Genomic DNA, 15,000 nt, shown 5'->3' on the forward strand with positions numbered 1-15,000 from the left:
GTAAAAATTGAAAGAAAAATGCCCCGTTTCAGCTGCTTCCACTTAAAAATATTTCTTAGAGCGCTTTCCTTTTGTCAGAACTGGCCGGTCAGACCCGTCAGTTTGCAAAGAAATTGAAACAATTGGAAGGATGATAATCGTATTTATGATAATCGTATTTTTTATTTTTCTGGAGGAGAACATATCATCCTCGAAGTGTGTTAAGTTGAAAACGTTTTAGAGTTAGTCCTTACAAATGACCGGTCTGGCCGGTCAGCTCTGTCAAATGGAAAGCGTCCTTAGACTCTCCTTCCCTTTTTGAAGAAATCACCCAGCGAGCAAAGCATTTTCTTTTCCATTTTTCTAAGCAAATCGATAAAAGACCCCACTTTTCAAAAAATGCCTGCGTGCTGTGACACAGGGCTGGCTACTTTTCCTCTTTACGTTTTTCTCGCCGCAATTTGTATCTGTTATGAATGATATGATGCCAGATAGAAGGAGTATTTCTGACAAACGACGCATACGACCCATCTTGGGGTTCAGGGATGGCGCAGTGGTGAGAGCACTCGCCTCCCACCAATGTGGCCCGGGTTCGATTCCCAGACTCGGCGTCAAATGGGGGTTGAGTTTGATGGTTCTCTACTCTGCGCCGAGAGGTTTTGCTCGGGTACTCCGGTTTCCCCTCTCCTCAAAAAACAACATTTGACTTGATTTGTGTTAATTGTTAATTTCAATTTACAGTGTCCCCGATTAGTGCTTCAGCGCTAGAACGACTAGACACTTAAATAAAGTTCCTTTCCTTTCCTTTTTTTTTTCTTTCCATTCACGTTCGTTTCGTATGCAACTGGTTTTCATCGTTCGCATACTCGTCACATTTGCAAAACTGCCGACTGCTTGGCTCAGTCTTTGGGAGATGAGCCCCTGAGATCGGACAAACACTCAAGGTCTGTGAAATGAGAATGACATCTGAACATGCAGGTTAATTAGACTCCTCTAGTCTTATCGAATAAGGTCGAAAAACTGTCGCTAAGCCGCACAAATGCGCTATATAAATTACATTGCTATTAATAAATCAACCGTACCGCAATTCAAAAAAAACATGAGTGATCCTTCTGAAAAGGAAATTGTGACCTAGCCCCAAACGATGGATATCGATATCCGTTACGTAGATAAATCACTATCCAGTGGATAAGTCATAGCAAAACCAATTGTAGTATCCAATACATCGAGATTTATCCGGTGGATAGCGTTATCCACCTTTTGAGCAACTGGGGCCAAGTCAAAAAACTGTGCAGTCCTCTTTATATCTGAGTGACGTCAATATTTCCAGCGAGGCTCATGGAATCCCTCCGCTCGCGCGTGGTCATAATACTCATTATGACGTAAGCCTTTTACTTTAGTGCTAGCTATTTTACTGGATTGGAAGCGATTCTGCCGAGAAAGCCATGGTTATGAACACATTTTTCGCGACGTTTATCGCTATGAAAAGTGTTTTCGATTTTATCACAGGAAGAAATAATGACACAAGGTAAGAAAAGTAGCGCTTCATATGTTAAACTTGGATTTAGTCATTGCAAAAAAAAATGGTTCCACCCACGGCGCAATTAACGATAGCAGCCGTTTTAGTTCTTACTGCTAGTTTCTTCTGCCTTTCCGTTCTCTTGAAAACAATCTAGATGAGAAAAATGTCTTTATTTCATTAGGACGTGTTCGAATATATTTGCCGGTTACGATTGACTCACCCAATGATGCTTTGAAAAGGTATTGCCTTTCTCAAGGATTTTCAGCGAAGAAACAGATCGATTATTATTCTGCGTTTCTAGAGCAACCAATCAACTTATTCTATGCCTCCCGCGAAAAAAGGCCACACGAAGCTGAATGAAGGATTCGCATATTTCCGTCATTCTTCGTCGGCGTACAAAAAAAGACTAGTAAATGTACGCAGCCTAGCGTTCCCCATTTATCTTTGGAAGAATGAGAAAGGGGAAATTTACAAACGACTCAAACGACAAGGAGCGGAGATAGACCGTAACTGGACAGGAACTAAACGCCAAAAATCTAGAGATATACCTACCCACTTTTCCTTATTTCGCAAAACCCCCCCCCCCCCCTTCTTCCTACGCCCCACCCAAATAGTCCTGTCTATGACTCTGGAGACCGTTTCTCAAATGTCCCGGTAACCACCGCCTCGGTTAACCTACCGGGACTCGTTTTCATGTCCGAACTTGTAGTTCTTGATACTAATTTACAGGTCCAATGAATTACGTGACGATGAAAATGATCTAAACTTTTGAAGGAAAGATTCTGCCGGAAACAAAATGAATTTTACTTTTTTTCTGAAATTGTGAATTTAGAGTCATGAATAGGACAGAGTTAGGACGGCGTTGCAGAGTGAGATGAGGCTTCGTTGACGACAAAATTCGAAAGCAGGGAGAAGCACCGGAAACGTTATGGGGTATTTACCGGGCCACTCGCCGGGACCGGAAAGTTACCGGGAATTCCAGAAACGGGTCCTTGGTTACATTAAACACTCAGTCACATAAAAATGCGAAATATTTCAATTTTAATGAAATGAATATCGCATCACGAGTACGTTCTCTAAACTAAAGCATTTTCAGGCGAACTGCATTGTAGAGCTGCGAAAATTATCGTTGAACTACCTTGGGAGATGTCTAATGCAGATGTTATGAAAAATGCTAATTGGTCTTCTTAAGCCTTTTTGTAATAGATAAAATATGAGCGGGAGACCTTTATAGCCAGTTAAAACGGCGAGCCGTTTTAGTGATACATAAAATATGAGCGGGAGACCTTTATGGGCAGTTAAAACGGCGAGCCACAGGCGAGCCGTTTTATAGCCCATAAAGGTCGGACGCGAATATTTTATCTTACTTGTGAAATGAAACAATAGATTTTGATTGTTATGTTAATCACGTGGGTGTGGAGTTGTCCTATAGGAGTTTAGTATTGAATTTAGCAATCTATTTTGGTAGAGCTTTTGTGGTAGAAACATGGCTGGTTGGTTTCGCTCTCCAAAGAGTAAAGAAGAAGAGACCAGTCTAGTGTCGGAGCAACTCCGAAAGCAACACAATACAACACTAAATGGGGTAGAAAAGTCTTCGAGGAGTGGCAGCAGTCACGGCAAAATAAATGTGCAATGTGAGAAGTTGTTAGAATGGCCGGTCTCAAATGCGAAGATGTTGAAGATGTGACCGTTTCAGTAGAGCACATGTCGGCAAATAGGCTAAACTTTTGGTTGAGCAAATTCAGTTCGTTTGTGAAGTGGCCAAGCAAAATGGAGAGCGTTATCCGCCCAATTCGCTTCATTTGTTATTTTGTGCTATTAACTGTCATTTGCGTGAGACGGAAGGCAAGGATGCATTTACACGTTCTTGACAAGGCACACAAGATGCAAGTAAATTGTTCCCTAATAGTTGTGATTGAAATGTCAAACTTGTGATTCATTAATAAACTTTGTACAAATCTACAGGACTCGTTTTTAAAGTTAAGCATACTAATTAGACGAGTTAGAAGTCTTTATAACATTTAATAGGCTAGTTTCGAATTGTGCAGCAACAAAAGAACGGAGTCGAGGTTCAGGGGAATAATTAGCATTTTGTTTTGTTCAAAACAAAGGAAAATGCAAATTATTCCCCTGAACCTCGACTCTGTTCTTTTGTTGCTGCAAAATTCGAAACTAGCCTATTTTACTGCTAATTCAACTAATTAAAAATTCATCAAGCTCAGCCTTTCCCTGCTATCTATTCAATCCAACCCCGTGCTTTCAGACAGTTGAATTTTAACGGCATTTACAAACCAACACATGTGACCTGAATAGTGCGTTTCTGTTGGCTATCATCCTTATGAATTATTAATGATTTTCACAAGTATAAAATCAGCTTAGCTAAGCTTATGTAACCACAGTAACTTGACTCCAGACGCTATGTCAGCTATCATAGTTAAGAACAATGATAACATTTAGCGATACCAACTTAGGAAAAACTGGAAATTGATGTCCCTCATTTTAACACCAACTATATGAAGAACTCTATAGCTCGAAGAGGAGCAATAGTTTGGAACACGTTGGTTCCTCAACTTAATGACGATATAGACAATGTTAAAAAATACGCTATCATGGAAAGACCGTCGAAGGCTCTGCTACACCTAGATTTCGAATGCATCTCCCCTCAAACATTAAACGGAAGGGAGGAAGATTTTAAGTATAATTGGTGTTAATAATTAGTCGATACCAGAGTAACACCTTGCATTTTAGAATTGTAAGCTTTTATCGTTTTAGACTTGTCAGATATTTTGTTAGTGTTTTAAACTGTAAGTAGCTATATGATTGTTACAGTAGCTGGTGTGTATCCTATTTATCTATAATCTAATTGATTAAGTTATTTTACTTAATTATTTAGACTTGACCCCATAAGCGAAGAGTGGCTTTAAATACTTATCATGTATAAATAAAGATTGATTGATCGATTGATTGCATTTGAAAGCAAATATATGGTTTCCCTTCTACTTGCAACTTGCTAAATTGTGATCACATATTTCATCCTGTGCTTGTCCAGTCGATGGGCCATAAAAGGAAGCACTCACCTCTGATCTGATCTCGAAATGTTTAGATTTGTTATCAGCTAATTTTTAACTCTAATCATACTTCAGTCTTTCCAGTATTTCATCGTCAGTTACTTCTGCCGAGGTTGACAGTCACACGGCCAGAACCAATGACCTGACAGCAAAGAAAATTGATCTGAAAGATAAGGTAAGCAAAAGCTTGATTTTTCGTCCATAAGCCTCCATAGGACAACTATATTTGACAAGTACTTTTTTGCCAGCGAGTAGTGCGAGAAAGAAATCCTGGTTACAATTATTATGACGAAGAATCCCCGCGTTTTTCACAACTGAAAACCATGAACAAGTTGTCACGTGACATTCCATGCAATTTGGAATAAGATCGTGCGATCAATTCCGTGGTCTCGCCTGAGTTTGAAAAGACCATTTCAACCTTACGAGCAATGTAGTGTTCAATGTATCAGAGGACAGAAATATTGGCTGAAGAGTACAAGAACGTTTCATTTACTTCCTATTTCAGTATCTCTCAAAAATTCAACTGATGAGGTCAAAATCAGAAGGTTAGGATTTCCACGAGATTGCTTACTTTACCGATTACGATTCTGACCTTTGCAAGCTACAATGTGCGGACGGAGGATTCCAGTCGTTTTTCTTGAAGAATCGGTTTTGTACTTACACTGACGCAGTAGCGAAGAAAGCGTGCAAGAACGTTTTTCCTTGCCTTTGCGTTGCACGTTTTGAGCCGACGTCATGATTGGCGCACCTAAGCACACACCTAAAAAAAATCGTTGCAAATCGCGTTGTGAAGAAAGTTGCTTTGTAGCGAGATGTCTTGACTTTCATAACGAGAAACATATTGGAGCACAGGAAAGGATTAGGCAAATCCATGCCTTTACTTTTAGCAAACTTTTAGGAAACACTGCAAGTGTTTTCTTCTCAAAAATTAAACTTTGTTTCTACTGATGCTTTCTCCTTACCTTCTACTTCCTAGGTCAATTTCTGTGTAATTCACTTCTAGAATCGTGTTAATCAACAATTAATAAATGTGTCCTAGCTTTACCAATACCATAGACAAAGCAGTCAAGTCCCTTCTCACTGTCGTAACTTTTTAGTGCCCAAGGAAAATTAAAAGAAAGCTCCAGAAATCAAGTTCAGGCTCGCCGTTTAACAAGAAGCCAAAACTCAAGAAGAATACATCGACAAAGAATGATGAATCGCGGTCAGAAGAGGCAATCTGGATCGAAAGCCCCAAAGAACTCATTTTTGATAGAATCCTTGGACAAGGTGCCTTTGGAAAGGTAAGTGAGGTCATTCGATAATTCGGATACATTGCATTAATTAGGGCTAAACCCTGAGAAGAATTTAAGGTTAGTGATTGCTCTTTAAAGTGCTCCTACTTTTTCGTCGTTGTGATTTTTTCAATACAAAAGGAACTGAGAGGTACAGTAAAAACCCGCAACTAAGAACCTTAAAATTAAGAACCTGTTAGCCTAAAATTGGTCATTGATACCCCCTATAAACAAGAACCTATTTAGCCTAAGAAACTTAAAACAGGTTCTTATTTTCTAAAATCCTACTAGTACATTACAGCTGCATTGCAAGAATCATATTTGAAGAAAAAAAAGCTGAAGAAAAGAAAAGTATAGGCTAATGACCAACTTGTTTGCACCTGTGTTTTAATTGTTTTTTCTCCAGTATTAAGAACCCATTTTAAGAACTTAGATAGCCTAAAATTCTGTCAACTACCATTTATATAAGAACCTGTTTAGGCTAACTCCTAAAAATGTAGGTTCTTAGTTGCGGTTTTTACTGTATTAGCATTATTTGGAAGTTGAGCGCAAGACAAGTTTGGGAAGTGCAGTTGGCGCATTCAGGCGTCACCCATGAGCTTGCGTGGGTTTAGATAGAATGGACGAAGAATGCAGAAACAGAAACAGTGGACTCTAACCGTAAAACGAAAGATCCTGTGTTTTTTAATTCTTATCGATCGTCACGCACCAGGGGCTCAGTTGATTGAATTATTCTAGACAACCGTTGTTATTCTAAAATTTCAACTGCAACTGAACTCTCTACTTTGATTCTTAACATCCTTTTTTATTACAGGTCCTGCTCTGTAAACATGAAAAGTTAAACCGGTTCTATGCCGTGAAACAAATGTTTACCACCGAAGATGAACATACGATCCGTTGCGAAAAAGAAGCCATGAATATCGGGCTATCATGCTGGAATAAGTTTATCATGGAATTGCGCGGGCAGTTTGTCGACTATGTAAGGACTGATTGCCTTAAATTACAATACCATATTGTGCTGGTAAAATCCTTGCACAAGTTAGAATGGGCCGATACCTATAACAAATATTCAATAGCAGAGACACTTATGTTGGATCGGAAAATACTCTACTAGTGGAGGAGTATGGGTTCTATTTATATGACCTGCTAAAGTTTTGTCTCCTCCTGAGCCTGCGTTCTTTTCGTCAAGTGGTCAACACCAAGAGCGCTGTCGTATTCAGTGTACCGCGGAATGTGAACTAAGTGAAATAAACAACGCGGTAGTCTGACTTGTTTGTCTGTGTTGTTAGAGTACTAAGCAACAATCAACATTAACGTGCTATGATCATTAAGCGAATCACGTGACTTACCAGTAAACTCTTGACGTCGCTGAGTATCGATATCGATATGGAAGAAAAATATCAGAATAGAGGTTTTGCACGACAGCCATGTTGCATCGCAGGAACAATGAAAATGTTTTGTATTAGAAAGAACATTTGTTCCCATAGGAAAAAGAATCTATTGTTTCTGCCATGCAACGTGGCTGCCGTGCAAACCTCTATAGTCTTTGTTATCCTGTCGATTTAAAAACAATGGAAATGGTATCCACCCATCCTTGCTAAAACGCTTAAAATAGATTAAGATTCTTATTATATATCAAGATTGATGGACTCTTGTATGAACTTCATAAATCGTCTCCGAAAAATTCGCAAATCAAGTCTATCAAAAACAAACTTGACCGAAGAGTATTCAGGCGCAATTGCTACCGCGATATATTCTACTTCTCTTATGGTGCTTTTAGACTCCTTTTAATCACTGAGATCTGTGAAACAAAATTTTTACACTGGAGCAATGGTTCAATTGATCTTTGAGTAACCAGGCACTATACAAACGTTTGGCCGATTTTGAAAAATGAGAGAGGCAAACGTCGACCTGCTATGAATGATCCGCAAGCAGAAACTACGTATTATCGAAAAAACAATGGACGGTGCGACAGAGCGTAATAAAACAAATGTTGTTTCTGCCTCTCACCTTTTCAGCTTTTTGCCATCTCGAATGGAATATGGGCTTACGAAACTGTAATTTTGAATGCTTTTTTTTTTCTCAAATAATTTATTCACTGACATAATCAGCAACATTGCAGATTGATTCCCGGGATTGATTTATTAGAGAAGTCGTTCTAAACAAAGATCGTCGAAAAAATTCGAAATGTAAGCTGCAAGTTCTGGACTCCTGGTTAAACTAAAGAGTAAGATGGCACGAGATAAGAAAGATTTTTATTTAATCAACAGGATCAGCGAGCTTGTCTCATAATGGACTTTATGGAAGGCGGAGATTTGTTAACAGATCTTGAAAAACATGATGGAAGATTTCCAGAGGCAACCGCAAGGTATTGCGTTACGATCACTATGCACATCGTGGTGTCAGTGAGAATAGGAACGTATTATTTTTCTCATTTGTTTTCTCTTTTTGTGTTTTACTTAAGATTTTACATCTCTGAACTTATCTGCGGCTTGGAGTTTTTACACTTGAATGGAATCGTTCACCGGTATGTATCATAAGATTAATAACTACCAATTTTATTGACCACTTACTATAGGGGCTGCTCAGGGCAATTCAAACAAATTATAATACAGAACAGAACAATTTTAAGAATCAGAAACTTCAGGAGGTAGGCTATTCACATAACCACCTAAAAATGAGAAACATTAACTACCAGGAACAACTTCATCGGTCTTGAACTGGAAACTTCAGATCTCATGGGCAAGCGCTAGCCCACCATGAACTGCCTTCAGACAAAAGCCATATATGATGTTTTGTGTAAGCCCTTTTTATGTTATATATTTTCCTATTACAAAGTAGACATTTTCTGGGTGTTTATCCTTCATATTCTTCGTTCTTTTCTTGTTTAAGGGACTTGAAATTTGACAATGTCTTAATAAACCGAGAGGGACACATCAAAATAGCTGATTTTGGACTTTCCCATTATGGAACGCCATTCGAAGAAATCTGTGACAACCAGATCTGCGGGACGGACCTGTATATCGCTCCAGAGGTAAAGATCCTAGCACCAATCCCGGCAGTTCCCTGGTCTCGTCTTCGAAGGAGAAGCTTAGAAAACGAAGTTGTTCCGGCTTGGCCACATGCACTGGCGCACGATCTATAACCACTTTAATTTATGACTACGACGGCTAAAGCCTTGGCCAAACTATCGAACAAAGTTAAATCCCACAGGCAACATTGTTAGATGTAAATGTAGTGGCACAACACTATCCAACATTGCTTGACGAAATTGATCCAAATAGAAGTTGGCACTTAATTTGAAAATATGGTGCTAACAATGAAACAAAAACCGCTTGTAGCGTTTATGCTGCTGGAGCTGTTTGAGGACGGATTCAAACGTGGAAAAAACAAACAATGGTTAAGAAGACGAGTACAAAAGGGCTTGCCAAAAGGGCTTGTTCACTGCAAGATACATCCACTCGGATCAATTTGCAGAAATGTTAAACGCTATTGAACCAGACATCTCCACACAGAGCGATAATGGTGTCCAACAGACATGGCCCTGCTTCATACTCGCTGATCAAGGTTCTTTGTGTTCGTCAACAACCACAACGTCCCCTTGGTCCTTTCCAGCCATTTTTTCACCAAATGATGCTTGAAAATAAGATAGCGATTGGTGATTGGATGGCAGCACGAACGTCACTCTATTTAGGACACAACTTTGTTGGAAGAGCGGCAAATCACGGCTTGTCTTTCATATACCGGATTCGGAATAATTAACGCCCATAAAACAAAACAACAAGGCCTAATCAGAATAACAATGGTTCTTCCGCCTTTTCGGTCCGGTATATTAAAGTCTACCGCAAATCACTGCAATATTGTCGAGCAGAATTGTTAGGCGTAATAATTATGTTCGATCAAAAGCAAACTCTATCCAACACTTCATCGACCAAAAAATGTTGGACGAATATCTTCCAACATGGGTGTCCAAACGGTCAAACAATGTTGGACCGAGCAAAGTTGGAGCGTTGAATCCAACTTCGTTCGATAGTTTGGCCAGGGCTTAAGGCGACGTTAATGCTACAAAGAGCCGGAAAATAGAGAAAACACGTGATAGGAGACTTCGTCCACATTATACGACGTGAACGACTTTGAAAAGTCGCAAAATACTCACAATACCAAAAATATTTTGAGGTAACGTGGTTTCCTTTTCGTATAAGCGAGGTAGAAGCGTACAGAAAATTTGAATATTTATCGTTACGTCTTGACGTCCTCATCACAAAACCTGAACGTAATATTGGTCTGGTCATTTAACGTCATTGTAAAAAAATAGGTACCGGTAGTTTAAGAAGTCACAACGGAAACGAAAACTCTACCTTAAAGAATATAACTTTGCGCTGTAAGTTATTATTCTATCTTGTGCACGTTGTACAGTTTACAATATGACCGAAAAATTGCTACGAAGTTTGAAGTACGTGACATTTAATACAAGGAATGAAGTATGCATTTACGGTCATTTATGAATACTCACGCTGTCGTCAAAACAGTTGACTTTGCTGTTTTTAGCGTATGGCAAAGAAATGTTCTAAAATGCATGCAGCACGTACGGCATACCAAATTCCCCTCATTTTTTAAACAATAGTATTATCATCACCGTAGATGTTATCGTTCCGTAAACTCTCTGAAAACGCACATGCAAAACGTACTGTATACACAGCCGATCCAGACCCCTAATGTTTACGATATATATATAGTTTTCAAAACATTGTAACGGTCACTTTTGAAAATGTGTGTTGACTAGCATACGAAATGTCAAGTTTTATAAAAATGTGTTGGAATACAATGTTTATCACCGCTGACAGTGAGTTATGTTTCCCCTCGACCCTCAATGTTCTCCTCGGCTTCGCCTAGGGCAACATTGAGGGTCTCGGGGAAACAAAACTCACTGTTTCCCTTGGGGTCAGTCATTAAGTGCTTAGTGAACATTGTAAAGGCCCGTGCAAATTGCTTCAACATTCGTTCGACTTTGTTGAACAGCGATGTTGAAACCGCTTTCTCCCCAACCCCCTCCCCCCTTCCCTTTCAACCGTGTTGAACATGTTGAAACGAAGTTGAATCGATGTTCAATGAGCCGGTTGAAAAGCGTGCTGAAACAAAATCGAAGTATGTAAATATTTCAGCTGGGTTCCGGTTTATCGTATCCCAAATAGGGGGAAATTGTGTTACTTCCCGAAACCTTCGAAAAAACCTTCAAGGATAGTAGACGTAATTTTGACACAAGAAATCTACTAATGGACTTGTTCTAACCTAAGTCGTATTTATTCCAGGTCATCTTGCTTGAGCCATATGACTCGAGCTGTGATTGGTGGTCACTCGGTATCATGTGTTACATCATGTTGTCGGGAATGGTAAGTCTGTGCAACTGATTTAATGTATTTCGCGACATCACTTTCTTTCTATTTCCTTGTGTTAGTGTATTTCGCGACATCTTATTCCATTTCCTTGTGAGGGAATTTTGCAATTCAAACTGTCCAAAATATATCACGGAAGGTAACTTATTATAATAACTCTGTAATCCCAGGCCAGGACAAAAAGCAAGCGATCAAGTTCGTACCATGATTATTCCGTGAGTGCGCGTTGGATATGAGTTGGCTATAACAAGTCTCATATAAGTGCGAATGGAATAATTGTTTTATTAAAACTTTTATCTATTTCTGCTTTTTCCTGCATTGTGTTCCGAGAAATTTCGATTCCCACACATATTTTTAAGCTTTGCAACACTTGACGCAGTCAGTTTCCATGTTAGGTCATACGGTATATGCGCTCATAACCGAGATTGTGATTGAACAAACCAAAAAGCTAGAAAGGCAATATCCGAGGTCGTACATTAAGTAAAATATTTACATATTTAGTATCATACATTGTACTCACTATCTTGAATCCCATTCCCTAAAAAACCCTCAATTCAGTATTAATTCTGGAAATTTGCGGAATCTGCAGATGTGAGACGAATCTACTTGCAGATGATTAAATTTATATCTAGAGAGGCCATAACCAGAAGCCTACAACTCCAATACTAGGTCTATGTAACGGAATTTTCAGACATCAAGCTATTTTTAGACGAGTTCTTAAATAAGATTTGGCCTGCATGAGTGGCCAGTCTCAATCCCATGGGTAATAACTTCTCACACAAGACTTGTCATTGGCTGAAAAGCTCTGGTTAACGTTTCGCGGGAAGATTTACAAAGTACTTATCATTCGAACACACAAAGCGAAACAAAATGGCTTCCTATCATGATAAAATTATTTCGCTCAATAAATTCTTTCGTCCGTTACTCAGTGAGTTATTAAGCTTGCGTAGTATGACTAGAGACCAATAATTGTAAAGGTATCTCTAGCAGCAAAGAGCAGGGCGAACTATCCAACCAATTCCGAGACATCTCCGACAGTGTCGTTGAAGGTAGTCAGGGGTTACTCCACTTCGGTGAGCAATGGTACGATGTAGAAACAAGCTCTTCTAATTTGAAAACTTGTATGTTTTTTTTTTAGTATCCATTTGAGACTGGAGAACAGATGGGAGATCTTCACTTCAACATTGTTCACCAAGATCCATTGAGTCTCGAAAGTTGTGTGTCAAGCGGTGATCTGTCTCTCCATGCAGCAGAGCTGTGCCTTCATGTACGTGTTAACTTTCCTGATAAATGGCAGGGAACGGTCAGGTGCTCTCCACTTCGTAAAGAAAGGACAGTCTGTAACATAACTGTGCCTTTTGGCAGCAGAAGGGAAAATAGGAAAATGATAAAAAATTACGAACCAGGTGCCCTTGTAGGGTCTCTCTTCCGCTTTCCACCCAGGTACCCTGAGAACGAAGTCGCGGCCAAAGTTGGCTTTGTTCCAGTTTGAGTGCAATCACTAAGTGGTCAATTTTTGTCTTAAACTAATAAAAAATCCTGTCTCTCCCTTCCACACAAACCATCGATTGATGCTACAAGGGCGGCCACTTCCCTTGGATTCGTCAACATAGATTCTTCCAAAACACCATCTGGGACCATGTTGAAAACCTGAAACTTGTACCACCAAGGTTTGCGTTTTCGCTATTATTTCACATTCTTTCTTGTATGCTTAATAACCAGAAAAATCAGTTGCAAAATGAACGCAAGAATAAAGCGCTTGAAAGTTCGACGTTTGATTCGATTGAGTTGGTAGAGTTAGTTTGGTCAGAATGGGCTTAAATACGTCCATCCCTCTGATTCACACACTTATGGCCGTGCCTGACCTGATAGAACTGGCGTAACACATATATAAATTAAGAATTCGTCTCATTTGAAACTCACTTCTTTCATGCTCGCTCATAACAAAATAAAGAGGATACGTTTGCATACTCAAGAACAGGTTAGCAGCGAAACATCTGGTTCCTTACAAATTCGACAGCAAAATTGGTCATAAAAAAAGAGTATAGACTTCCCTGACCTTCAGATACAGTTTTCAGGGTGCTACGGAATCCCGGAGAAGAGGATTAGATTTGATGATTAAGAAAGATAATTCAGCAAGCGAAGCGCCAAACACTCTCATGGATTTACATGTTTCATAAACACTTTACATATGAGAGACAAAAAGTAAAAGGTTTTTAACTATGTTTAAAAACTATTAGATTTGATGTGCTCAATATGCATTGACGGCATCGTATGGAACGGTAAGAACTGTTTTATCAGTTCAGAGAAGCCGGTTTTTTTAATCTTGATATGTAACTAGAGAAATTCTTGCCACGGTAACCGAGGCCAATTTGTAAATACCTGCCTACTGGAGGTTAATGTGATTAAAAAACCGAGACAATCAATACAACTCCAAAAAACACACTGCTGACTTTTGAATCCTCTTTCCTTCTCACAGGTCAATGCCATGTTAAATACCAAACATCGAAAAACAGAAGGAACTAAGGGGGTAGCTGGCCGCACCAAGATTTCACAGCTCTGTCTGAAGTACCACATCGCTATCTAAAACTTGATATCGTTTAATACCTCGACGAAGACGATTTTCTTTCTCATGAAGAGTTAACCTACCAAAATGTTGTCCCTTTGAGGAAATCAGTGAACAAATTTTTTTTTCATTGTTTTTTTATTAAAAATTATTTTTTTTAACAGTTTAACTGTAAAGAATTGCGATGAAGTTGAAAAGTTTAAAAAACTAAAAACCTTTTTCAGTTGGTTAAAAGTTTACAAATGCGACGTTTCGACGTTGGCTTAACGTCATTATCAAGTCAATAATGAGTGAAATGAGAACGAATATAAATGTAAAACAATTCCTAGAAGAGACGAATAACACAGTGAAAATATGCAAATAACAAAGTATTCGCACCCAGAGTCACGTAAAAAGGTTTGGCGCGAATAGAGTCTCTTTGAGTATTTAACCCAGGGTTCAATTCGTTAATGAATAACATCTCAAAAATTAGACAATCAAACCTTGATCTACATTTCTTTAGAACAGAAAATTGCTTGTCAAACAAATCAGTCTTCAATAGACCGTGTTGCTCAAGATGCCTCTCGATTGCAGAGTATTTGTGCTCGCTAATACGCTGGTGTAAACGTCGGCCGGTGCTCCCGACAGAATCTGCGTCGCACAGCCACATTCAAATTTGTAAACCACGCATTGATTGTTGACAATAGGGGGCTTCTCTTTTAGAGCGAGGATTTGGCCAATCTTCTTAGCCTGAAAGATTGGTTTAATTTGGACACCAATGTCGGCGCTCAAAATTTGCATTTGCTTCTTGCTGATTGCTGATTGTTGATCTTTAAAACCGAGGAAGTGGAACCGTGATGCTAGAGCTGTCATCAATTGTATTCTTGGTTGCATCGATGTTGTCAATATTACTCAAAAACTTATTGATCGCTGAATTGATCAAATTAATTGGGTAGAAGAGGTTGAGGAAAATAGAGCGGAGGTTGTTACATTCACCAGAAAACGCAGTAGGAGTAGATGATAGCTGATATGCACGATGGATCGTAGTGGTGAGTAAGCAATCTTTGTAACGTTTGTCCACATGGCTGTGGTAGTGCAGGAGTAATCCAGTATTGGTGGACTTTCTGTAGACTGATGTTTCGAGTCATTTGCCACTTTTAGTGATATTCATGCCAACAAAAAGGATACTAGTTCAGCTATCTCGATGGTGAATTTCAAG

General features: G+C 39.2%; 2 protein-coding genes across 4 annotated transcripts in view; both read left to right on the forward strand.

The window, feature by feature from the left end:
* The window catches only part of LOC137992811 (uncharacterized), a 217,588-nt gene that overhangs the window by 87,680 nt on the left and 114,908 nt on the right, over positions 1-15,000 (forward strand). The gene's annotated exons all lie outside the window — the stretch shown is intronic.
* LOC137991457 (protein kinase C beta type-like) lies at positions 1,425-13,823 on the forward strand. Its single transcript, XM_068836538.1, has 10 exons — positions 1,425-1,507; positions 4,645-4,744; positions 5,667-5,852; positions 6,658-6,822; positions 8,114-8,211; positions 8,308-8,370; positions 8,736-8,877; positions 11,153-11,233; positions 12,375-12,503; positions 13,716-13,823. Exons 1-10 carry the CDS (start codon positions 1,425-1,427, stop codon positions 13,821-13,823), a joined length of 1,155 nt encoding a protein of 384 aa, XP_068692639.1.

Source organism: Montipora foliosa, chromosome 2 (assembly GCF_036669935.1).
Source record: "Montipora foliosa isolate CH-2021 chromosome 2, ASM3666993v2, whole genome shotgun sequence".
NCBI classification, from domain to species: Eukaryota; Metazoa; Cnidaria; class Anthozoa; order Scleractinia; family Acroporidae; genus Montipora; species Montipora foliosa.

What these genes read in the sequence shown, in the direction of transcription:
- LOC137991457 (XM_068836538.1), top strand. Translation starts at nt 1,425, where the DNA reads ATGGTTATGAACACATTTTTCGCGACGTTTATCGCTATGAAAAGTGTT. An exon ending in GGAAGAAATAATGACACAAG is followed by an intron (nt 1,508 to 4,644) that starts GTAAGAAAAGTA and finishes ATCATACTTCAG; the next exon opens with TCTTTCCAGTATTTCATCGT. An exon ending in ACCTGTATATCGCTCCAGAG is followed by an intron (nt 8,878 to 11,152) that starts GTAAAGATCCTA and finishes TATTTATTCCAG; the next exon opens with GTCATCTTGCTTGAGCCATA.